General features: G+C 50.1%; 1 protein-coding gene across 1 annotated transcript; it reads right to left on the bottom strand.

The window, feature by feature from the left end:
- Nucleotides 1–314: 314 nt before the first annotated feature.
- Nucleotides 315–1,424, bottom strand: LOC146754652 (uncharacterized). Its single transcript, XM_085527811.1, has 2 exons — nt 1,132–1,424; nt 315–1,074 (listed from the first exon to the last, which is right to left on the bottom strand). The coding sequence occupies exons 1-2, from the start codon at nt 1,422–1,424 to the stop codon at nt 315–317; spliced, it is 1,053 nt and encodes a 350-aa protein (XP_085383937.1).
- Between the last annotated feature and the right edge of the window lie 23,817 nt (nt 1,425–25,241).

The following is a 25,241-nucleotide window of genomic DNA, read 5'->3' as shown; positions in this document are numbered from 1 at the left end:
ATTGTGGGAGTCATCCCACCATGTTTCTGTGATAGCAACAAGGTCATAACTTTCCGAGTGCATCACAGTTTCCAGTTCCTCCTGCTTGTTACTCAGCCGGCGTGCATTGCTATAAAGGCACTTCAGCCGGGCTGTCCGTCTCGCCACCTTTATAAGGGATCCAGGATCCGCTAGAACAGCAGCATCCCCAGCATCCCCCTGCCCTACTCCCTCCCTTTGCACTCTGCCGTCATTGCCAACGGAGTTTGGTACAATCCCTTGAATGACGCGTTCAACCCCAGTAGCCCTTATTTTGCCCCCTTCCCCCTTCTTTCCTAGTTTAAAGACCTGTCAATGAGTCCCGCTAATTCTTCAGCTAATACCCTCTTACCCCTCAGGGACAGGCTGCTTGCATCAGCAGCCATCATGCCAGGTGCAGTGTACATTGCCCCATGGTCAAAAAAGCCAAAATTCTTGTGTCTGCACCAGCTCTTAAGCCATCTATTTAAGAGTTGGGTTTTTCGGATCCTCCCTGTACCTTTCCCTGACACCACAGGCATAGAAGAAAAGACCACCTGCACCCCAGCTCCTTCAAGTATTCGCTCCATTCCCCTGAAGTCTTTCTTGATAGACCTCAGGCTTTCCTTGCCAACTTGCTCGCCGCCAGCCTGAATTATTAAAAGTGGGTAGTAATCTGAAGGCTGAATCAACCCAGGAATTATCTTTGAAATGTCCCTGACCCGTGCCCCAGGAAGGCAGCACACCTCTCTGTGGGTAGGGTCGGGCCGGCATATAGGGCCTTCTGTTCCTTGCAGAAGGGAGTCACCTACGACAATCACCCTTCTGTCCTTATTGGTAGAAGCAGTCTTGAAGCTTGGGGGTGACCGCTTCGCCTGAGGCAACCTCATGAGTGAACCTGTCTCCACCCTCTCACTAGTCCCCCCCTCAAGTTCCAGGGCCTCAAATCTGTTACGCAGAGGCACCTGTGGAGCTGGGGATGGTTGGGATGGGGGATGACCCCTCCGCCGAGCAGGTACCTGTTTCCACTCCTCCTCCTTTCTCAAATTGTTGCTAGGGGGAAGAGAGGACAGGGGGCTCGCTGCAGTGCTGTCAGCTGGCTGGTTCCCCTTTGCCACTTGTTTGTAAGGTGGCAGGGGCTGACACGCTCCATTAGTAGCCTCATCTGTGTGCTGAGAACCTGAGGCTGAGAGGGACTGACAACACCAGTCAATCTCCCTCTCACACTCTTTTATAGTCCTCAGCTTCTCCACTTCCTCCTTCAGGTCAACTACGAGGCTAAACAAGTAGTTCACCTGGTCGCAGCGAACACAATCACTGCCTCCCTCACCGAGCACTGCAAGGGCCAGGCTCAGGCACTCAGTACAGTCAGAGACCTGCACACTAGCATCTCGGGTTGGGGGCTCATTCTCACTCTCCTCAGACATTTTGGCAGCAGCCTTCCTATCAGGATGTGCAGGACCTCAGTCTGGGTCTCTGCAGTCTTCTTGTTTGCTGCCACCCATTTCTGAGAGATTGGGACCGTTGTCTGGGCCTCCTCAGTATTTCTGGCAGCACCTTCCACCGGGGAGCAACCATGTCAAAGCAGAAGACTCACCAGCACTGAAACAGGAAGTCACGCAGTACAAAAACCTGACTCCTCCTGCCCGTCTCCTTGTGCCCGTTTAAATCTCTTGCCATTGCCGGGGAACGCCCACACGCTTCGTCAGCGGCTGCGTCAGCTGCTCCCCTGAGAGCTGCCAGGCTTCTCCTCTGGCCGGGGGTTCCCTGCTTGAATGAAACGCCCGAAATCCCCCTTGAACCACGCGCTCAGTCGCTGCTGATCGGTCTGGGACGGCTCCGAGTCAGGCGACTTCGGCAATAAAAAGGCTGTTGGGCAGACTTTTGCTGTGGGGCAAAAAAGTTGTGGGGCAGGAGAACTCACCTGGCCATGGCTCCAGCCAGCACCTTGTCGGCCTGGACCCCAATCACCTCCTGCCTCAGGTAATACAAAATACGGACCCAGAGCAGAACCCTATGGGACCCATAAGTTGTGGGGCAGGAATGGATGGGGCCTCATAGGAAACCCCATAAGTTGGGGGTCAGAAATGAGGGGCCCTATAGGAAACCCCATAAGTTTGGGGTCAGAAAGGAAGGGAGCCCATAGGAAACCCCATAAATTGGGCCCCATAAGTTATGGGTCAGAAATGAGGGACCCCATAGGAAACCCCATAAGTTGGGCCCCATATGTTCGGCCCCATATGTTATGGGTAAGAAATGAGGGGACCCCATAGGAAACCCCATAAGTTGGGTCCCATAATTTATGGGTCAAAAATTAAGGGATCCCATAGGAAACCCCATAAGTTGGGCCCCATAAGTTATGGGTCAGAAATGAGGGACCCCATAGGAAACCCCATAAGTTGGGCCCCATATGTTGGGCCCCATATGTTATGGGTCAGAAATGAGGGGACCCCATAGGAAACCCCATAAGTTGGGCCCCATAATTTATGGGTCAGAAATGAAGGGACCCCATAGGGAACCCCATAAGTTGGCCCCATAAGTAACCCCATAAGTTGGGGGACAGAAATGAAGGGACCCTATAGGAAACCCCATAAGTTGGGCCCCATAAGTTATGGGTCAGAAATGAGGGGACCCAGAATCACAGAATCACAGAATGACCCGGGTTGGAAGGGACCTCAAGGATCATGTAGTTCCAACCCCCCTGCCTAGCAGGGCCACCAAACATACACCTTTACTAGATCAGGTTGCCCAGGGCCCTGTCCAACCTGGTCTTGAACACCTCCAAGGACGGGGCATCCACAACCTCCCCGGGCAGCCTGTTCCAGGACCTAACCACTCTCTTAGTAAAGAACTTCCCCCTAATGTCCAACCTAAATCTTCCCTCTTTTAACTTAAAACCATTTCCCCTAGTCCTGCTATTGTCAGCCCTTTGGAAGAGTTTACTCCCCTCCTGGGAATATGTTCCCTTCAGGTATTGAAAGGCTGCAATGAGGTCACCCCGCAACCTTCTCTTCTCCAGGCTGAACAAACCCAACTCCCTCAGCCTGTCCTCATAGGGGAGGTGCTCCAGCCCCCTGATCATCTTTGTGGCCCTCCTCTGGACCCTTTCCAAAATCTCCATGTCTTTCTTGTACTGAGGGCTCCACACCTGGACACAGTACAACAGATGGGGCCTCACAAGAGCCGAGTAGAGAGGGACAATCACCTCCCTATCCCTGCTGACCACCCCTCTCCTGATGGAGCCCAGGATCCCATTTGCTTTCCGGGCTGCCAGAGCGCACTGCTGGCTCATGTTAAGTTTCTCATCTATCAGGACCCCTAGGTCTTTTTCTGCCGAGCTGCTCTCAAGGACAACTCCTCCCAGGCTGTACAGGTGCCTGGGGTTCTTCCTGCCCAAGTGCAAAACCTTGCACTTTGCCGTGTTGAACCTCATTAGGTTCACCCGAGCCCAGCTTTCCAGCCTGTCGAGGTCCCTCTGAATGGCATCCGTTCCCTCCACCGTATCGACTGCACCACTCAGCTTGGTGTCATCAGCAAACTTGCTGAGGGTGCACTCCATTCCCTCATCGATGTCATTAATAAAGATGTTAAAGAGCACCGGTCCCAAGACAGACCCTTGAGGGACACCACTCGTTACCGGCCTCCACCTGGACATAGAGCCATTGACCACCACCCTCTGTCTGCGGCCTTTCAACCAATTGCTTATCCATCTAGTTGTCCACCCATCAAATCCACTTCCCTCCAATTTGGAGATGAGGATGTGATGAGGGACCATGTCAAAGGCCTTGCTCAGGTCCAGGTAAATGACATCGGTCACCTTCCCTTCGTCCACTAACACCGTCACTCCATCATAGAAGGCCACAAGATTAGTTAAGCATGACCTTCCCCTGGTGAAGCCATGCTGGCTGTCTCGGATCACGTGCTCGTTCTTTATGTGATCAAGCATGTTGTCCAGGAGGATCTGTTCCATAAGAAACCCCGTAAGTTGTGCCCCATAATTTATGGGTCAGAAATTAAGGGACCCCATAGGAAACCCCATAAGTTGGGGGTCAGAAATGAGAGACCCCATAGGAAACCCCATAAGTTGGGGGTCAGAAAGGAAGGGACCCCATAGGAAACCCCATAAGTTGGGCCCCATAAGTTATGGGTCAGAAATGAAGGGACCCCATAGGAAACCCCATAAGTTGGGTCCCATAAGTATCCCCATAAGTTGGGCCCCATAAGTTATGAGTCAGAAATGAAGGGACCCCATAGGAAACCCCATAAGTTGGGCCCCATAAGTAACCCCATAAGTTGGGCCCCATAAATTATGAGTCAGAAATGAAGGGACCCCATAGGAAACCCCATAAGTTGGGCCCCATAAGTTGGGGGTCATAAAGAAAGGGACCCCATAGGAAACCCCATAAGTTATGGGTCACTTACGGGGCAATTTGGGATCCACTTATGGGGCAATTTGTCACTTATGGGGCGATTCTCTCCCACTTATGGGGCGATTTGGGACCCACTTATGGGGTTGGAGGTCACATATGGGGCGCTGTGTGCACCCCAAACTTACTTATGGGGCGATTTGGGACCCTCAGAAATCACTTATGGGGCAATCTGTGTCCCCCAAACCCACTTATGGGGTGATTTGGAATCCCAAAGTCCCCAAACCTTAAGAAATGGGGTTTTTGGGGGATTTGGGACCCACTTATGGGGTGATTTTGACCCACTTATGGGGCTGGAGGTCACTTATGGGGCTGGGTGCCCCCCAACTCATTTATGGGGCAATTTTGAACCCACTTATGGGGCAATTTGTCACTTATGAGGCGATTCTGACTCACTTATGGGGCAATTTTGAACCCACTTATGGGGCAATTTGTCACTTATGAGGCAATTCTGACTCACTTATGGGGCAATTTGGGACCCACTTATGGGGCAATTTGGGACCCCAACACATAAGAAATGGGGTTTATGGGGTGATTTGGGACCCACTTATGGGGCAGTTTGTCACTTATGGGGCTGGCTGTCACTTATGGGGCCGTGCCCCCCAACTCACTTGTTGCTCTGATGTTTGACATGTTTCTTGTAGGTCTTGTCCTGGAAAAAGCTTTCCAGGTTGTACTTGAGGCTCCAGTCGTTTCTATGGGGCTCGAAGCCGCCGTGGGGCTTCACCTTCTTCCCTTTGAAAATATGGGAACATGGGAAACACATGAAAATATCCAGGGAGGCAGGATAAGAAAAGAAGAGGAAGGTTAAAGTTCCATGTGCTGCTTTTGCTTAAGGAATGCTGAACGATATGAAATTAAATGCAAGTAATGGTGCATCCAGTCCAGCTGTTCACCTATCACCAATAGCTCCCACTAAACCATGTCCCTCAACACAACATCCAATCATTCCTTGAACGCCTCCAGGGTCGGTGAATCCACCACCCCCCTGGGCAGTCCATTCCAGGTCCCAAAGTTCAGGACGTGGCATTTAGTCTTGGTTAACCTCATCCCATTGGCTTCAGCCCAGCTCTCCAGCCTGTCCAGATCCCTCAGTAGGGCCTTGCTAACTTCAGGGAGATCCACACTCCCAGCCAATTTGGTGTAATTTACAAACTTACACAGGATGCACTCAATGCCCTTATCCAGGTCATCAATAAAGATACTGAGGAGGACAGGCCTCAGCACAGACCCCTGGGGAACACCAGGTAGGCACACAGGTAGGCGTCCAGGAGGGTCTGGAATATCTCCGGAGAAAGGGACTCCCCAACCCCTTGGGTAGCCTGTTCCAGGGCTCCGTCACCCTCACTGTAAAGATGTTCTTGCACACATTCGTGCAGAACTTCCTATGCTCCAGTTTCCCCTTGTCTTGTCTCCACACACTGCTGAAAAGAGCCTGGTCTCTCCTCTTTGACCGCACACCTCAGATATGAGCACTGACATGAGAGCAACCCCCTGCACCTTTCCCCTGTGAGCAGAGCATAGCAGAGCAGAGACACAGTCCCCATGTATCATGTAGTGTTATTCTGCTTAACAACAGATGGGGCCAGTCTTTCTCTATGCTCCATCTGTGGCATACTCTAGAATTCAAGGCACTGCAAAGCTATGGCTCATCTACGTTCTTGCAATGATGACACCTTAGTATGCTCTGGGCTCTCATTTCAATTGCATCTAAATAAGCCTAGGGTCATACCAGTTGATGGAAAGCTGGCAAATGTAGTCTTATGGTAAGGAAGAGCAAGAAAGATGACACGAGCAACTATGGACCTGTCAGTCTCACTCCAGTGCCTGGTAAAATTCTGGAGAAAATGATGGTGAAAAAAACAGCTGAAGGACAATTCTGTCATTGGTTGCAGCCATCTCAAGTTCCCGAGGGGAAGGTCCTGTTTAACTTCTGATCTTTTTATGACACGATTATCCATTTAGCTGACCAAGGGAAGCCAGCTGATGTTATCCCAGAGGATTCATTAGAGTTTTTGAGACTACTCACAGCACCCTTCTGGGCAGAATGTTCTGCATACGGCTAGACAGAAACAGAATGTGGTGGGTAAACAGTTGGCCAGTATGTCAGGCCAAACAGACTATAGTCATTGTGTTTCATCGGGCAGGTAGATGGTCATTGTCAGGGTTCCCCAGGGCTCCATTTTAGGGCCACTTCTCTTTCATGTTTTTGTGGATGACTTGCATGCAGGACTAGAAGATGTTCTGAGCAAGTTTGCTGATGAGACCAGATGAGGATGTGCTGTTGCCTCCACTGAGGGTGGAGAGGACTTGCAGAGAGATGTGGACTAGACAGAGAAGTGGGTACCAGTTGGTACTAAGCACCAAGTGCATAAAGCATAACAAGAACAAGTGCCTGATTGGGCATCTCGGTAGGGGCTACCCTGGACATAAACACTGACTGGATACGGGAAATTGGAGGGTGGTCTGACTGAAAAGGATTGAGGGTCCTGGTCAGCATCAAATTGAATGTTAGTCAGCTGTGTGCCCAGACAGCCAGGAAGGCCAATGGTCCCCTAAAGTGCATCAAGCAATTTATTGCTATCTGGGTAAGGGAAAGGATTGTCACCCTCTGCTCTGCGCTGCTCCAGCATCACCTGGAGCACTAGGTGCATTTCTGGGCAATGCAGAATAGAAAGGACATCAAACTATGGCAGAGTGTGCACAGGAGGGCACTGGAACTGAGAGATCTGAAGTTCAGTTACATTGGGATTGACTACTTGTTCAGACGGGGCCCTTCTCACAACCTGCAACCTGCGATGAAACACATGGCACATATGGGACATGAACTTCACACCGTCCTTGCACCCCATGCAGAGCCTGGGATCTTCTGTCCCCATGTCTTTCATTTAACATCATACAGACCTCCATCCCACTGCCCCAGGAAGGGCCCAGAGCCAACATGAGGGACAGGATCTCCCTGCCAAGGGTCTGGGAATCAGGGCTTGTCCTGTTTGCTTCTTAAGGCAAAGAAGGATTTTCTTAGCATCAGAGCCACCATGCCAGTGCCTTTGCCTGACTGGAGTCATGGCTTCCAATTATCGGCTCTAACTAGTGCTTTGGGAAGCTTGCTTGCTAATGGCCCTCAGTGGGCCCATTAATACTCCAAGAATCTTCATTGTTACTTCTGCCTTTGTCTTGCTGAGTACTCTGTGAAAACTTCACTCTGCACTGGAGATTGATCGATTCGGCATCAAATGCGCCCTGGGGCCCATTATAACCTAACGAGCACCTTGTTCCTTGTGCCTTCCTGTTTTCTAGGTTTTCAGAACTTGTTCAGCAAAATGGAGAGATATCTAGAGAGAGCTTAAGGAGGAAGAATTCAGCAAACACTTATAGTCTATTTATTTATAGTTGGGTTAAAACAAGTCATTAAAGCAGCACTGAGCAACTGATAGTGATCCAGGATGTCCCAATGACTTCTGTTCTGTTAATGTGTTGACAAAGCTCCTCAACATCCCCACCACATTTCTACTCACATTGGCCCCATGGTATTTGCATCACTTTTCCTCACATCACTCTTCTCCTCTGTTGTCACCCGCACAGTGCTAAACCGTCTTTGCACCAACTCCCACTGGCTTTCCACAGAGAACCAGCTGCACACAGAAAAAGAAAGAATTCTCTTTATTTATGGCCAACAAACAGAAGGAAAGGTGATGCAATTGAATGAACAGTAAAACAGTGATCAACTGCATGCCATGTCCAAGCTGCTTCTATTGATGTTTATCTTTCATAGGGAATATTTGCACAAGAAATGAGTTAGAAACAGATAGGATGGGATAGATAGAATCACGGTGAAGGATCTAACAACAGACTTTTGAGGAATGGAGCAAATTCCAGTAATCTCCCTGGGATAGATCAGCCAGGGATTTGGGAGGTATCAACTTAAAACTAAAGAAGACTCGTGAGTATTTCACACATTGAGACTGGTTAACACATTCTTATTGATTTCTATCTTTGTCTTCAGCTCTTTTTTTCACTTTTACTGACATTAATGAACATCTTTCATAATTCATGCTTTTTAAGGTATGAAAAATTAAAAAGAGAGAAAGAAAGAGAAAGAGAAAGAGAAAGATGAAAGAGAAAAAAAAAAGGAAGATAAAGAGAAAAAGGAAAAGGAAATGGAGAAGAAAACGACAGAAAAAGAAAAAGAAAGAGAAAAAAAAGACAGGAAGGGCTAGATAGAATCACAGTTAAGGAGTTGACAACACAGTCCATCAGACTTTGGCGAGATGGAGCAAATTTGAGTCATCCCTCTAAAAGTCAGAAATCAGACAGATAATTGGGAGGTATCTGACTGAACAAAGAGCAAGGGATGGGGAAATCTGGCAGGCTGTGGCAGGAGCGTGTGTCTAAATGGCCTGCTGAAAACATGCCCTTAACCACAGCCATTTATTTAGGAGAGCTGGAGACACCTGGAGGTTGAGGGACATCAAATAGGCAGCAGGGAAGAGCAGCGGTGACGCCGGGATTTAGTCACAGGGCACTGGCACTGGCACCACAGTCTGTGTCCCTGAACCTGAAGGCATCTGTGTCCAGCAAACACAATTCTGGAAAAACATCATAGTTTCAGAAAAAGAAAATAAATAAACAATAAAAAAACAATTAAAAAAATCAAATCAACTGAAAGATTCGTATTAACAACTTAAAATGGAAGAAGACTCATGAGAATTTCTCATGTTGAGAAGGGTAAACACATTTTCATTGATTTTGATCTTTGTTTTCAATTCTTTGTCTCAATTTTATTGACATTTCTGAACATCTTTTAAGCTTACGGCCTAAGTATAAATAAATAAACAAATAAATAATTAATTAAATAAAAAGAGATCCATTTGCATCTTGTAATTGGCCTCATGCCCCTTTGACCTTCACTGTTCCCACCAGACCTTCATTGGCGGACAGTATGAGATCCAGCAGAGAACTTCTCCTCTTTGGTTCCTCCATGGCTTGGTCAAGAAGCTGCCATCTGTGCTCTCCACGGATCTGCTGGATGGCACATGCCCTGCTGTGCTGTCCCTGCAGCAGATACTGGAGTGAAAAATGCTCCCAAAGGGGACAATGGCCTGACAACATCAGGCTCCCATCTGTCTGGAGAGGGCACCTTCCACTTGCTCTCCATGATCAAGAAGCCAGGAACAGGCACTGCGGGAATCCTCTGTTTGCCATTTCCATTAGCTCTGACCTGCTCTTCCATCCCCAGGCAGAGCTCAGTGCACTCTCACAGAGGGCATGCACCCTTCTTTGACTCCTCGCCCAACCATTGTAAAGACTCTGTATTCCCCTTCCGTTACAGAGCAGTTGTGGAAGCCATTCAACTGTGTCCCTATGGTCCAAACAGGAGCACAGGCCTGCAGCTCATATATGGTATCAGTGTGCAGAAGGTGGCACACAGACATTAGAGCGATCGTGGGTCCTGGAGATGACGTAGCAACACGGACACTCCTAGGGCATGGCTCTCCTGAAGGCCCTGTGCTGCTCTTGCAGCTGCGAGTGAACTCACCAGACAGCCGGTGCTATCCCTTCTCTGGCCCTCAGCTGATGCCCAGGAAGGAGGTGTCTATCTCAGGGACTTCTCACACGGTTTACAAGCACTGGCACACATCAGGAGTAGTCCAGGCACCTTAGACATCACCCAGTATCTTTGTGTAAGCAGCTGCCTCCCAGCTGAAGGACCGAGGACTCAGAGCAGGTGCTCACATGCAGGCAACTCCTTGTGCACTTCTGAACTGAACCAGAGGAATCCCAGCTCCTGTGGGTGTGTAGGGTGCGGAATCCCATTTCAGCACCAGGATTTCTGTCAAGGGATGAGACTCCTGCACTGCCTCAGCTGGATCACTGTCCTGCACATGGAAAGTCCAAACCTCCCCGTCCTTGTCTGGTTGTCCTTTGTGCTTCATCGAACAAACTCGATTAGTACTTGCTATATGTCTCCAATCAGTCACTGACCACTGGACATGTGGTGGTTAACTGAGCGGATTTCAAAGCACAGTTATGACACTGTTTTCTTTCATGAGCTGTTGGCTATGAGGACCCAAGGACGTGTCAGGGGAGATGAGTTGGAAGGATAAAAATGACATCATCTGCTCCTTGCTTGTCCGGGCTCCTGGGACACAGGGAGCTCATAAAAGTGGGCAGAGATATAGAGAGACAGCTGTGCTGAGGAGCAGCTCTTGTGCACAGCACAGCCTGCAGGTGACAGAAGAAGAGGAGAGAAATTGGAGAGAGCTTACAGGATGTGTGTGGTGTGAGTGGGCTGTGAGCTCACAGTAGGAGCTTTGCTCACAGACCATGACACATTAAGTCTCTCTGCAGACCGTGAGCTGCTTTTCATAGAGGGCTAACAATCTGGGAAACCCCATAGCAGATCCAGCTGCAGGCACTGCATGTTTCTTTACTGTGGAAAAAGACCTTCTGCTCCAACTGAGGGCTTCTGTGCTACAGTGTCAGAGCACAGCCCTGAGGGCTGCATGTCCCAGCACGGCTGCAGGCTGTGCAGTTGGGTCTGCAGGCGGGTGCCCAGAGCTGTCCTGAAGAGCAGGGTCCCTGCTGTGCTCCAGGGGCTGTGTGCCGGGTATGGGACTCTGCCGCCTGCCAGGCTCAGCACTCAGCCTGCCCGGGGAGCTGCCCGGGGAGCTGCCCGGGGAGCTGCCCAGGGCGCTGCGGGGAGACGTGAGGGGGGAAGGAGCCCTTCGGCAGGGCTTGTGCTGCCACAGCAGCTGCCTGGGGCAGTGGGATCACAGATCCATTGCACAACTTGTTTTCTAGGGACCTTGGAAGAGGAGATCCAAGGCAGGGGATTCCCATTTCCTGTTCTGAGGCAAAACGAATTGGAGGCAGAAAGTGGCAGTCACACTTCTGAGAATTTTTCATCAGTCAGTTGTTTGTTTTGTGAACAGTCACAAGTGATGTGCTTCCAGTCTCCAATTTTTTGAAGGATGGAAACAATTTTAATTATCATCATTTTCTGTAGGTATGAATAATTCACTTTTGCTGCAAACAGGCAGGTTTTTCTTACTGAAGTTGAATGGCACAGAGGCTGCTTTTGGGGCGCTAAGAGCAGTTGGGGTAAAGATATGAGACAGGAAACAGATGAAAATATCCAGGGAGATGGGAAAAGGTAAGAAACTAAGAGGAATGGTTAGAAATTCAAATGCTGCTTCTGCCTAAGGAATGCTGAACAAAATGAAATTAAATGCAAGTAATGGTGCTAAATGTAAACTGTTGTAGGAGAATGAAAACATTACATAATACAGTAGGAGTGTCTCTGAGAATGGTCAGGGCTGGTCATTACCTTCTTCACTCTGAACAGGATTCCAAGCCCAGGAACAGCAGATGCCCAACAGCAGCTACATCAGCGAGTTCCTCTTGCTGCTGTTGGCAGACACGCAGCAGCTGCAGCTCCAGCACTTCTGGCTTTTCCTGGGCATCTACCTGGCTGCCCTCCTGGACAACAGCCTCATCAGCACAGCCGTAGCCTGTGACCACCGCCTGCACACCCCCATGTACTTCTTCCTCCTCAATCTGGCCCTCTTCGACTTGGGCAGCATCTCCACCACTCTTCCCAAAGCCATGGCCAACACCCTCTGGGATACCAGGGCCATCTCCTACACAGGATGTGCTGCACAGATCTTATTCTTTCTTTTTCTTCTTCATCTCAGCAGAGTATTCCCTTCTCACCATCATGTCCTATGACCGCTACGTTGCCATCTGCAAGCCCCTGCACTACGAGACCTTGATGGACAGCAGAGCTTGTGCCACCATGGCAGCAGCTGCCTGGGGCGCTGGGGTTCTCAATTCCCTGCTGCACACTGCCAGTACATTTTCACTGCCTCTCTGCTGAGGCAATGCTGTGAACCAGTTTTTCTGTGAAATCCCCCAGATCCTCATGCTCTCCTGCTCAGAATCAAATCTCGGGGAAGTTGTGTTTCTCAATTTTAGTGCCAGTTTAGATTTTGGGTGCTTCATTTTCATAGTGCTGTCATATGTGCAGATCTTCCTTGCCGTACTGAGGATGCCCTCTGAGCAGGGACGGCACAAAGCCTTCTCCACATGCCTCCCTCACCTGGCCGTGGTCTCCCTGTTTCTCAGCACTGGCTTTTTTACCTACCTGAAGCCCCACTCCATTTCCTCCCCACTCCTGGATCTGACAGTGCCTCTTCTGTACTCAGTGGTTCCTCCAACACTGAACCCTATTATCTACAGCATGAGGAACAGGGAGATCAAGCAGGCTCTCAGGAAGGTGTTGCAATAAGCACTATTGCAGTGTCAATATTGTGCACATCTTCCTCGCACGATTCCCAGTGATGGTTCTTTATGTTTTATGCATCTTTGATTGTTTGATTATGTGAGATATAGCAATGTGCAAATAAAATGTTATTGAACAAATAAATAAAAATGTATTTCACATCTTTCCTACCTAATTTCCATTTTCTCTATCCAAGAGCTCATGGAAACATATAACCAGATTCCCTGAATACGTTATAAGATACTGAAAAAGGTATCAAAATAGACATTTGCTTAGCTTTTCTTTCTTCCTACTTTGTCTGGATTTGGGGAGGTGCAGCCGCAGACAGAAGCTCACTGTGTTCTTTTCATTTCTGATCTCTTTACACCGCCACAGTGCTCTCAAGTCCTCTCATTTGTGCAGGCTGAAGGTCTGGTTTTTCACACAACAGTCCTGTTGTCTCTACAGCAGTACTCCGGGACAGCAGTCAGTAGCCCGCAATACGAACGCCTGTGTCAGGGCTGGTCTCCTTGCTGTCACTGCCATAACAAGAGGGCCCCCTTAGAGCAGGCCCAGAGAACTGGAGGCCTCTTCCAAAGCTGGTGTAAGGAATATACCTCAGGAGCTGCTCCCTGAGAAGACTTCAAGAGAAGACTTCAAGATATTCTGGTGCATTTCACTGACTGGCAGGGTTAGTTTCAGAAGTCCCAAGGAGATCTGTAAGGAACTCAAGTCAGTCCTGAGGATTAGAATCTGTGGTTTAAGGTCAAGATAAAAAGAAAATGATTATAAATATGATAAATGCATATATACATATATATATAGTATATTTTCACATATATACAATATAGGCAGTTGCTAACATATGTGCATGTAGTAATACATATACATATCATATATAGATGATAATAGTTTCTATGCATATCTGTTTGCAAGTCAAGGACCTGTTGCAGGCGTTTTAACAGCCACAAGGTTCACTGTAGGAACTGGAGAGGCTGTTATACTATTGCAGGCGTTGGAGCAACTGCAGAGCTCATTGCCAGAGCAGGAATCACTGCAGGACCTGGGATTAAAGTTTTAGCAGCCACTGTGCTCATTGGAGGGATTGGAGTGACCACAGGGCGTTAGCTCCTGGCACAGTGCACCTCACCTGGGAGGCATTTGTTTCATTTTCTTATCACAATACTTGGAACAGCTACAGGACCTGTAGCAGGAGTGACTGCAGAGCTCTTTATAAGGGGTGTATGTAATGTTATCTCAACCCTTGTAGCCTCACATTTGGCACCAAAATGACTGTGGTTGTTGAACCCAACATGTGGCTCAGCAGCACACAGTTCTTTGTGCAGTTCCCCATTCCCAGTGGGATGGGGAAGAGAACTGGGAAAAAAAAGTACAACTTGTGGGTTGTAACAAAGCTATTTACTAAGAGAGATAAAAGGAGAGGAGTAATAGTTATCACTATATATCCGTTGATTTGGAATTGTATGTATCAACTGATGCACAAACACTTGCTCAGCACCACCAGACTGATGCTCAGCTGGGCCCTGGGCAGTGAAGAGAGTGAGATGAACTCCCAGCCCTTTCAATACAATTTCTGCTTCCTGTCAGGTGATAGTGAACGTCCCTTAGGCCACTTCCAGTCAGCTGTGCGCAGTCTGTTCCCTCCCAGCTCCATGTGCCCTCCACTGACCATGGCCTTGGCTCCGTACAACACTGCTTAGCAGCATCTGTAAACATCAGAGTGTTATCAATGTTTTTCTCCTAGAACCAAAACACTGCACCATAGCAGGCAGTCTGAAGAAAATAATTCCATCTGAGCTGTAACTCAGATTCCTGCCTGTTCTCCTCCTCTTGTTCTTCCTTATCAGGAAGCGAGGAACAGAATCTGCTGCTCTCCTCTTTGTGCCTTTTCCATCAGTTCTCAGCTTGCTCCTCTGCCATCCCCAGGCAGAGCTCAGTGCACTCTCACAAAGGGCAGCAGCCTTTCCTCATCTTCTTGCCCATCCGTCATGAAGTGTCAGTGAATAGTGAAAAAGGACCCCATAGTAGATGAAAAGGGAACACTTTGCTACAGAAAGGGAAAGGGGGCCTCACTAAGGCAGAGTGTTGTTACATATAGATAGTTTATGTTAAGGGGGTCAGAGAGAGGGGGAACTGCAGATGCTAAGTTTGAGAAAACAAGGGGATGAAGGCCATGAAGATCAGGGTGGAACAGCCCGAGAACAGTGTGGGGATTAGATGTCCACAGAGCAAGCTGGAACCAGTTTGGGGGGTGCCCCTCCCACAGGGTCGAAAGTTTATGGTGAGGAAGATGATGAGCCTTCATCCCACGACCACCCCCACAAATCACTACGCATGCGCAAGGGGGGAGGGACTGCATGCTAATGGGGTCTCAGGAATGTAATGAATATGTATCCAAATTCCTGCAAACTATTGATGATGTATTAGTTCAGCCTATATCTGTTGTACACTTTCTCCTGACGTTGTGCAGGTGAGGTGGAGCTATCCCCCTTGCACCAGGGTGTATGCGCATCACTCATTAAACATACCTGCTTTATAACTACTTCGTGGTTATGGAGTTTGATTCCGCAAGTCACCATCTCTAGGGCCATCCTGCTCTATTGCCTGCTCCATTATCGGGGTGATAAGTCCATCAAGGCCTTTATATGGGACCTCATTCATCCCAATGACAACGGGAAGACTGGCAGGCAACAAGTGTGCATAAGTGTGACCCCATAGGTGCCAATGGGGACCCCAAGCCCCATAAGTGAGGCTCCAGACCCGTAAGTGAGGCTCCAGCCCCATAAGTGTGACCCACAAGTGAGGCTCCAGACCCATAAGTGGGAACACAGACCCATAAGTGGGAACACAGACTCGTAAGCGAGTCCTCAGACCCATAAGTGTGACCCCATAGGTGCCAATCGGGACCCCAAGCCCCATAAGTGTGAACACAGCCCCATAAGTGGGACCCATAAGTGAGGCTCCAGCCCCATAGCTGTGAACCCAAAACCCCATAAGTGTCACCCATAAGTGGGAACACAGACCCATAAGCGGGTCACTAGACCCATAAGTGGGAACACAGACCCTTAAGTGTGACCCCATAGGGGCCAATGGGGACCCCCAGCCCCATAAGTGAGTCTCCAGCCCCATAAGTGTGACCCTAAAGCGTTGGAGGTGCCCCCAGCCCCATAAGTGTGACCCCATAGGGGCCAATGGGGACCCCAAGCCCCATAAGTGAGGCTCCAGCCCCATAAGTGGGTCCCTAGACCCATAAGTATGACCCCAGCTCCATAAGTGAGACCCCAAACCTTATGATTCTAGCCCCATAAGTGCCTCCCCAGCCCTATAACTGTGTCCCCAGCCCCATATGTGTAACCCCAAACCCCATAAGTGGGACCCCATAGGGGCCAATGGGGACCCCAGCCCTCTAAATGGGAACACAGACCCATAAGTGGGTCCCCAAACCCCATAACTATAGACTTGGAGATGTCCCCAGCCGTATAAGTGGGTCTCCAGCCCTGTAAGAGAGGCTGGAGACCCATAAGTGTGACCCCATAGGGGCCAATGGGGACCCTAGCCCCATAAGTGTGACCCATAAGTGAGGCTCCAGACCCATAAGTGGGACCAATAAGTGAGGCTCCAGACCCATAAGTGGGTCCTCAGACCCATATGTGGGAATACAGACCCATAAGTGTGACCCATAACTGCATCCCCAGCCCCATAAGTGAGTCTCCAGCCCCATAACTGTGACCCCAAACCCCATAAGTGGGAACACAGACCCATAAGTGCGACCCCAAACCCCATTTATATGGGACCTCATTCATCCCAATGACAACGGGAAGGCCGGCAAGCAACAAGGTGTCATGGTTTAACAATTTTGTAATTTTGCTATCAGTATTCCACATCATAACATCATATAAAGCATGAATAATTTTACTGAATCTGCAACTTACAGAAGAAGACTACATCTCCCAGAGAGCAACACGATAGGTCACGGGACCTGGACTCTATATTAACTTGGTCACAGAACAGACTGACATCTTTCGAGTTCTGGCGTTCAGGGGAGTGTGTGGGAGCCTTCAGCCGTTCGCCTAGATTCACAGTAGGCCTCTCGGTTACGGGACTCATTCTCTCTCCTATTTTGCTTGATTCGTTAGCTCAATTTTCAATTATATTGTATTATATTGTGTTATCCTGTATTTCGATATAGTATTTAGTAAATAAGTGTGCCTCCTTAGATCGTTGCCGCTGTTTTCTTTTCCTAATTAACTTTTTCCTTTCGGCCTAGGGCCCCTCCGGGGCCCACAGCCCCTGTCACGGACGCAGGTGGATTTTTAGTTCAAACCGTGACACAAGGTAAGTACCCGGACCCATAAGTGGGACCCCATAGAGGTCAATGGGGACCCCAGCCCCATAAGTGGGAACACAGACCCATAAGTGGGACCCATAAGTGAGGATCCAGACCCATAAGTGGGACCCCAGACCCATAAGTGGGACCCAAAACCCCATAACTATGATTCTAGCCCCGTAAGTGTGACCCCATAGGGGGCAATGGGGGCCCCAGACCCATAAGTGTGACCCATAAGTGAAGCTCCAGCCCCATAAGTGGGTCCTCAGACCCATAAGTGTGGCCCCAGCCCCATAACTATAGACTTGGAGAGGTCTCCAGACCCATAAGTGAGGCTCTAGACCCATAAGTAGGTCCCTAAACCCATAAGTGTGAACACAGACCCATAAGTGTGACCCCAAACCCAAAAGTATGATTCTAGCCCCATAAGTGTGACCCCAAACCCCATTTATATGGGACCTCATTCATCCCAATGACAACGGGAAGGCCGGCAAGCAACAAGGTGAGTGCGACCCATAAGTGGGACCCCATAGGGGTCAATGGGGACCCCAGCCCCATAAGTGGGAACACAGACCCATAAGTGGGGGGAGCCCGGACCAATAAGTGGGACCAGAGATCCATAAGTGGGGCCTAAGACCCCATAAGTGGGACCCATAAGTGGGACCCCATAGGGGTCAATGGGGACCCCAGCCCCATAAGTAGGAACACAGACCCATAAGTGTGACCCCAAACCCAAAAGTATGATTCTAGCCCCATAAGTAACACCCCAAACCCTATAAGTGCCACCCCAGCCCCATAAGTGTGACCCATAAGTGAGGCTCCAGACCCACAAGTGTGACCCCATAGGGTCCAATGGGGACCACAGCCCCATAAGTGTCACCCAAAACCGCATAACCGAGACCCTATAAAACTTTGAGATGTCCCCAGCCCCATAAGTGTGACCCCAAAGGGGTCAATGGGGACCGCAGCCCCATAAGTGGGAACACAGACCCATAAGTGTGACCCAAAACCCCATAACTATAGACTTGGAGATGTCCCCAGCCCCATAAGTGCCTCCCCAGCCCCATAAGTAACATTAATAATAAGTTTTCTTTCCTTTAACCCAATTCAGGCCTTTCTGTCCCCATTTCTCGGGGTCGCAAAGGGAAGAAGGTGAAGCCCCACGGCGGCTTCGAGCCCCATAGAAACGACTGGAGCCACAAGTACAACCCGGAAAGCTTGTTCCAGGACGAGACCTACAAGAAACACCTCAAACATCAGAGCAACAAGTGAGTTGGGGGGCACGGCCCCCTAAGTGACATCCAGCCCCATAAGTGGGTCCCAAATGGCCCCATAAGTTGGCTTGGGGGTCCTAATGGGTCCCATAAGTGAGTTGGGGGGCACAGATCGCCCCATAAGTGACCTCCAGACCCATAAGTGGGTCAAAATTGCCCCATAAGTGACCTCCAGCCCCATAAGTGGGGCACAAATCCCCCGATAAACCCCATTTCTTAAGGGTTGGGGTCTTTGGGGTCCCAAATCCCCCCATAAGTGGGTCCCAAATTGCCCCATAAGTGGGTTTGGGGGTCCCAAATCCCCCCATTGACTCAATTTCTTATGGGTTGGGGTCACAAATGGTCCCATAAGTGACCTCCAGCCCCACAAGTGGGTCAGAATCGCCCCATAAGTGAGTTTGGGGGACACAAATTGCCCCATAAGTGACCCATAACTTATGGGGTTTCCTATGGGGTCCCTTCCTTTCTGACCCATAACTTATGGGGCCCAACTTATGGGGTTTCCTATGGGATCCCTCATTTCTGACCCCCAACTTATGTGGTTTCCTATGTGGTCCCTCATTTCTGACCCATAACTTATGGGACCCAACTTATGGGGTTACTTACGGGGCGCAACATATGGGGTTTCCTATGGGGTCCCCTCATTTCTGACCCATAATTTATGGGTCCCAACTTATGGGGTTTCCTATGGGGTCCCTTCATTTCTGACCCCCAACTTATGGGGCCCAACTTATGGGGCCCAACTTATGGGGTTATTTATGGTGCCCAACTTATGGGGTTTCCTATGGGGTCCCTTCCTTTCTGACCCATAACTTATGGAGCCCAACATATGGGGTTTCCTATGGAGTCCCTCATTTCTGACTCCCAACTTATGGGGTTTCCTATGGGGTCTCTCATTTCTGACAACCAACTTATGGGGCCCAACTTATGGGATTACATACGGGGCCCAACTTATTGGGTTTCCTATGGGGTCCTTTCTTTTCTGACCCATAACTTATGGGTCCCTACTTATGGGGTTTTCTATGGGGCCCAACTGATGGGGTTCCCGATGGGGTCCCTTCATTTCTGACCCCCAACTTCTGGGGTTTCCTATGGGGTCTCTCATTTCTGACCCCCAGTTTATGGGGTTTCCTATGGGGTCCCTTCATTTCTTACCCATAAATTATGGGGCCCAACTTATGGGGTTACTTATGGGGCCAAGCTTATGGGGTTTCCTATGGGGTCCCTTCCTTTCTGACCCATAACATACGGGTCCCAACTTATGGGGTTTCCTATGGGGTCCCCTCATTTCTTACCCATAAGTTATGGGGCCCAATTTACGGGGCCCAACTTATGGGGTTTCCTATGCGGTCCCTTCATTTCTGACCCCCAACTTATTGGGCCCAACTTATGGGGCCCAACTTATGGGGTTTCCTAGGGGTCCCTTCATTTCTGACCCATAACTTATGGGGCCCAACTTATGGGGTTTCCTATGGGGTCCCTCATTTCTGACCCATAACTTATGGGGCCCAACTTATGGGGTTTCCTATGTGGTCCCTCATTTCTGACCCACAACTTATGGGGTTTCCTATGAGGCCCCATCCATTCCTTATGGGTCCCATAGGGTTCTGCTCCGGGTCCGCATGCTGTATTACCTGAGGCTGGAGGTGATCGGGGACCAGGCCGACAAGGTGCTGGCTGGAGCCATGGCCAGGTGAGTCCTCCTGCCCCACAACTATGTCCTCCAGCCCCATAGCGAGGTCCTCCATCCCCATAGATTGCCATATTAGGGTCCTCCAGCTCCATTTTGGGGACCCCAGCCCCATACTGGGGTCATTTGGGATCCCCCAGCCTCATATTAAGGTCCTCCCGCCCCATACTGAGGTCCTCCATCCACATAGATTCCTATATTAGGTTCCTGCAGCCCCATATTGAGGTCCTCCAGCCCCATAGATTCCCATATTATGGTCCTCCAGCCCAATATCTGGACCCCAGACCCATATTAGGGTCCTCCAGCCCCATATTGGGAACCCAGACCTATATTTGGGTCCTCCAGCCCCATAGCGAGGTCCTCCAGCCCCTTAGATTCTCACATTAGGGTCCTCCAGCCCCATATTGAGGACCCCTGCCCCATATTGGAGATCTCCAGCCCCATATTAAGGTCCTCCTGCCCCATAGTGAGGTCCTCCAGCCCCATAGATTGCCATATTAGGGTCCTCGAGCCCCATATTAATGCCCTCCAGCCCCATAGATTCTCACATTAGGGTCCTCCAGCCCCACATTGAGCCCCTTTAGCCCAATATTGGGGTCCTTCAGACTTATACTGGGGACCCCAGACCCATATTGGGGTCCTCCAGCCCCATAGCGAGGTCCTCCAGCCCCATAGATTCTCATATTAGGGTCCTCCAGCCCCATAGCGAGGTCCTCCAGCCCCACAGATTCTCATATTAGGGTCCTCCAGCCCCATATGAAGGTCCTCCAGCCCCATATTGGTGTCCCCAGCCCCATATTGGGGGTCTTCTAGACCAATTTAGACCCATTTTGTGGTCCTCCAGCCCCATATTAATGTCCTCCAGCCCCATAGATTCCCACCATCTGGTCCTCCCTCCAGCCCCGTATTAAGGTCCTCCAGCCCCATATTTGAGTCCTTTGGGGTCCTCCAGCCCCATAGATTCCCTCCCTTCGGTCCTCCAGCCCCACATTGGGGTCATTTGGGATCCCCCAGACCCGATATAGGGGTCTATGAGGTCCTCCATCCCCATATGAAGGTCCTCCAGCCCCATAGATTGCCACTCTATGGTCCTCCAGCCCCATATTGAGGTTCTCCAGCCCCATAGATTCCCATATTAGGGTCCTCCAGCCCCATAGTGAGGTCCTCCTGCCCTATATTAAGCTCCTCCAGCCCCATAGATTCCCACCCCAGCCCCATATTAAGGCCCTCCAGCCCCATATTAAGGTCCTCCAGCCCCATAGATGCCCCCCTGCTTCATATTAAGATCCTCCAGCCCCACATTAAGCCCCTCCAGCCCTATAGATCCCCACTCCAGCCCCATAGATCTTTCTGCCCCACACTGTGCCCCACAGCACCGTGTCCATCTTGTTCCTGTTGCTGGATCAACTGGAGTCCCCCATAGATTCCCACCCCAGCCCCACATTGAGCCCCTCCAACCCCATAGATTCCCACTCCAGCCCCATAGATTCCCACCTCAGCCCCACATGAAGCACCTCCAGCCCCATAGATTCCCATATTAAGCCCCTTTAGTCCCATATTAAGCCCCTCCAGCCCCACATTAAGACCCTCCAGCCCCATATAGAGCCCCTCCAGCCCCATAGATTCCCCCCCCTGCCCCACATTAAGCTCCTCCAGCCCCATAGATTCCCATATTAGGGTCCTCCAGCCCCATAGATTCACACTCCAGTCCCACAGATTCCCACCCCAGCCCCATAGATTCCCCCCCCCCCCCCGCCCCACTTTAAGCCCATCCTGCCCCATATTAAGGTCCTCCAGCCCCATAGATTCCCACCCTCTGGTCCTCCAGCCCCACATTTACCCCCTCCAGCTCCATAGATTCCCACCTCAGCCCCATATTAAGGTCCTCCAGCCCCATAGATTCCCATATTAGGGTCCTCCAGCCCCATAGATTCCCCCCCTGCCCCACAATGAGCCCCTCCAGCACCATATTAATCCCCTCCAGCCCCACATTAAGCCCCTCCAACCCCATAGATCCCCATATGAAGGTCCTCCAGCCTCATAGATTCCCACCCACTTGTCCTCCAGCCCCATAGATTCCCACCCTCTTGTCCTCCAGCACCATATTGGGATCCTCCAGCCCCATCGATCCCCCCTCTGCCCCACATTAAGCCCCTCCAGCCCCATATTAATGTCCTCCAGCCCCAGATGAAGCTCCTCCAGCCCCATAGATTCCCATATTAAGCTCCTCCAGCCCCATAGATTCCCATATTAAGGTCCTCCAGCCCCACATGAAGCTCCTCCAGCCCCATAGATTCCCATATTCCGGTCCTCCAGCCCCATAGATTCCCATATTAAGCCCTTCCAGCCCCATAGATCCCTCCTGCCTCACACTGTGCCCCACACTGTGCCCCACAGCGCCGTGTCCATCTCGTTCCCGTTGCTGGATCAACTGGAGCCCCCCACGTCCTGGTGGGACACAGAGGCCGACAAGTCCCTCCTCATCGGGGTCTTCAAACATGGTATTTTTGGGCTGAAATATGGCGATTTTGGGTCATCTTGGGGTCATAAAATATGATATAAAATATGGGGTGGATTTGGGGCTGAAAAATGGGGTTTTGGAGGTTTTTTGGCTCAAAAATACGGTTTTTAGGGGCTTCAAACATGGTATTTAATATGGGGGGTGGAGGGTGGATTTGGGGCTTAAAAACAGGGAATTTGTGTCATTTTGGGGGTCTTCAAATACGGTATATAATATGGGGGGGAGGGGGGGGAGGGTGGATTTAGAGCTTAAAAACAGGGATTTTGGGTCATTTTGGGGGCTTCAAAATGGGGTATTTAATATGGGTGGGGGGAGGGTGGATTTTAGGCTGAAAAACGTGGATTTGGGGTCTTTTTTTGTACTCCAAAATGGGGTTTTTGGGGTCGTCCAATATGGTATTTAATATGAAGGGGGAGGGTGGATTTTGGGCTTAAAAATTGCATTTTTGGGTCTTTTTTTGTGCTTCAAAAAAGGATATATAATATAGGGGTGGGGGGGCAGTGGATTTTGGGCTTAAAAACGTGGATTTGGGGGCTTATTTTGGGCTCAAAAATGGGGTTTTTGGGGTCTTCAAACACCGTATGTAATATGGGGGTGGGTGGTCTTATTTTGGGCTTAAAAACGGCATTTTGGGTCTCTTTTTTGTTGTATTAGGCGAAATCGGACCCTCGGGATGTAACGTGATAGGCCCTCCCCTGCTGGGTCATGCATATGTATAAAAGATAAGGATGAAACTGGATACCTATATAAGGGACCCTCACATTCCAATAAACGCCATTTTACAGCTCACCATAATGGTGTAACAAACAGCTGTGACTTGGTCGGGGCCGTCGATACACATTCACAAAGGGACTTGACTTTCCAGGTTACCAGATCGGAGGTAACAAATGGTGCCCCGTGTGAGGAAAAGTCCTGGAGGTGAGTGTGCGACGGCTAAAACCGCGCTGACGGACGCGGTATCCACGGTTCGAGCCTGTGGAAGCACTCTCGGTGGGGTGCAAAGGGGAATGCAGCGCTGCGCCTATCCTACGGCCGATAGTTCGTAGAAGACCAGGAAGACTTCAGGTCTCTGGGTAAATGTATTCCGTCATTAGAGTAGTATTGCAACTTTGTAAAACCTACTATGGTAGGAAAGATACGCCTTCTAAGAAGGACTTTGCGGCCGTCATTAGTTGTCTTGAAAAGGAGAGGGAGCTTTCCTCTCCTCGGGTGATTTTGGATCACAATAAGTGGGACTCTTTAACTTTTTCGCTCTTTGAGCGCGCAATGAATGAGCAAAAAGCTTCTGAGCTCAAAACGTGGGCATTGGTGCTACGGGCATTGAAAGCGGCTCGGAAAGAGGGGAAGACTGAAACTCAGGTTGGGACGGCGGAATGTGGGTCGGGAGGCTTTTTCTCTTGCAGATGTGAGGATTTGAAAGACAAAGACAAGGTGGCGCGAGCCATCCCGACCGCACCCATCACTCCGGCTGAACAACGAGCAGATGGCCCCGTCCAGCAGCATTCCACACATTCCACATCCTTATCTCTTGACCAGCAGAAGCCTTCCTCGGAGGCCCCATCACGGTATCCAAAGCAACCTGCGTTCCTTCGCCCATCCTTGGGGGTGGGGAAGGGGAGTGAGCAGGGGCGGGAGGATGGGTCCCTTCCTCGAGATGGGATGTGTTGTGGGTGTGGTTCCGCCCCGGGGGGCGGGGTGGATAAGACTAACCAAGATGGAAGCCAATCCGCATCAGCGGGGGCGGAGGCAGAGGCGTTCCTAATCATCATAACCCTTCCCCAAGAGGGTGGGCTACTGGTCCAGCTCTACCTGGGGGGAGGGAGAGGGGAGAACAAGAGCGACCAAGTCTCGGATTGGTCAAAGATAAGGGAGGCATTCCTTTTTATCGTTAATTGGGGGCCCGGTCAGGGGGCCCCGGGCTCGAGTGGAGCCTCTGAAGCAGAAACAAGACCAGCTGACGAGCGAGCCACGGCAGCCCGAGTTGGAGTCGGTTAAACTCCTGCTGATAACTTGGAGGAGAGGAAGAATGCTTAGGATAAACTGTATTGATTATTGTCACTGTCTTTGTGATTGTTAAATGTTTATGGTATATGAAAGTATAAATGCAAATGGTATATGGAACTGTTAATGTTATAGGGATGTGTAAACATGAATGCTATATGGAAGTGGAATTATTAATGTTACATGGAAGTGTAATTGAGGGTTCGAGTAGTGGAATTATGAAAAACAAAAAACAGCAAAAGGTTACAGAAGAACAGTGAGTTAAAATATTGAATGTGATCTGCTCTAGCCAGAGAAGTTTAAGTGCCAGCAAGAGAACGCAAACCCCCGCGCTGCCCTTCCCTCACTGCTTAGCCCGCCCCCCCCCCCCCCCCCCCCCCCGCCCCTCGGCTCCGCCGCTTGTGAAAGTAAACAAATCGTTACTTCCGAATGGGACAAAAGCAAATCTCTTGCTAGTCGGAGCAAGAATGTCTTCATTTTCTCCCAATAATATACACATTTAGGGAACTAGGGTAGGGTACTTGGACAAATTTGTTGATTGAGCTTGGAAATTGTGGGGAATTTCCAAGGGGGAATTCTGGTGGTGGAGTTGGATGGAACGGTGGCAGCTGTACTAGAGCAGGTCCTGAAGATCCCAGGATGAGTTTTGCCCGTAGTGGGCTGAATGCAATGTGCTCACAGCAGTGCAAAGATATTTGTTTTCTGACAGTTTCAGGTGCA

Source organism: Coturnix japonica, chromosome W (genome assembly GCF_054131305.1).
Source record: "Coturnix japonica strain WE chromosome W, WE-NBRP24, whole genome shotgun sequence".
Classification (NCBI taxonomy): Eukaryota; Metazoa; Chordata; class Aves; order Galliformes; family Phasianidae; genus Coturnix; species Coturnix japonica.
This window is presented reverse-complemented; position numbering and strand designations above follow the sequence as displayed.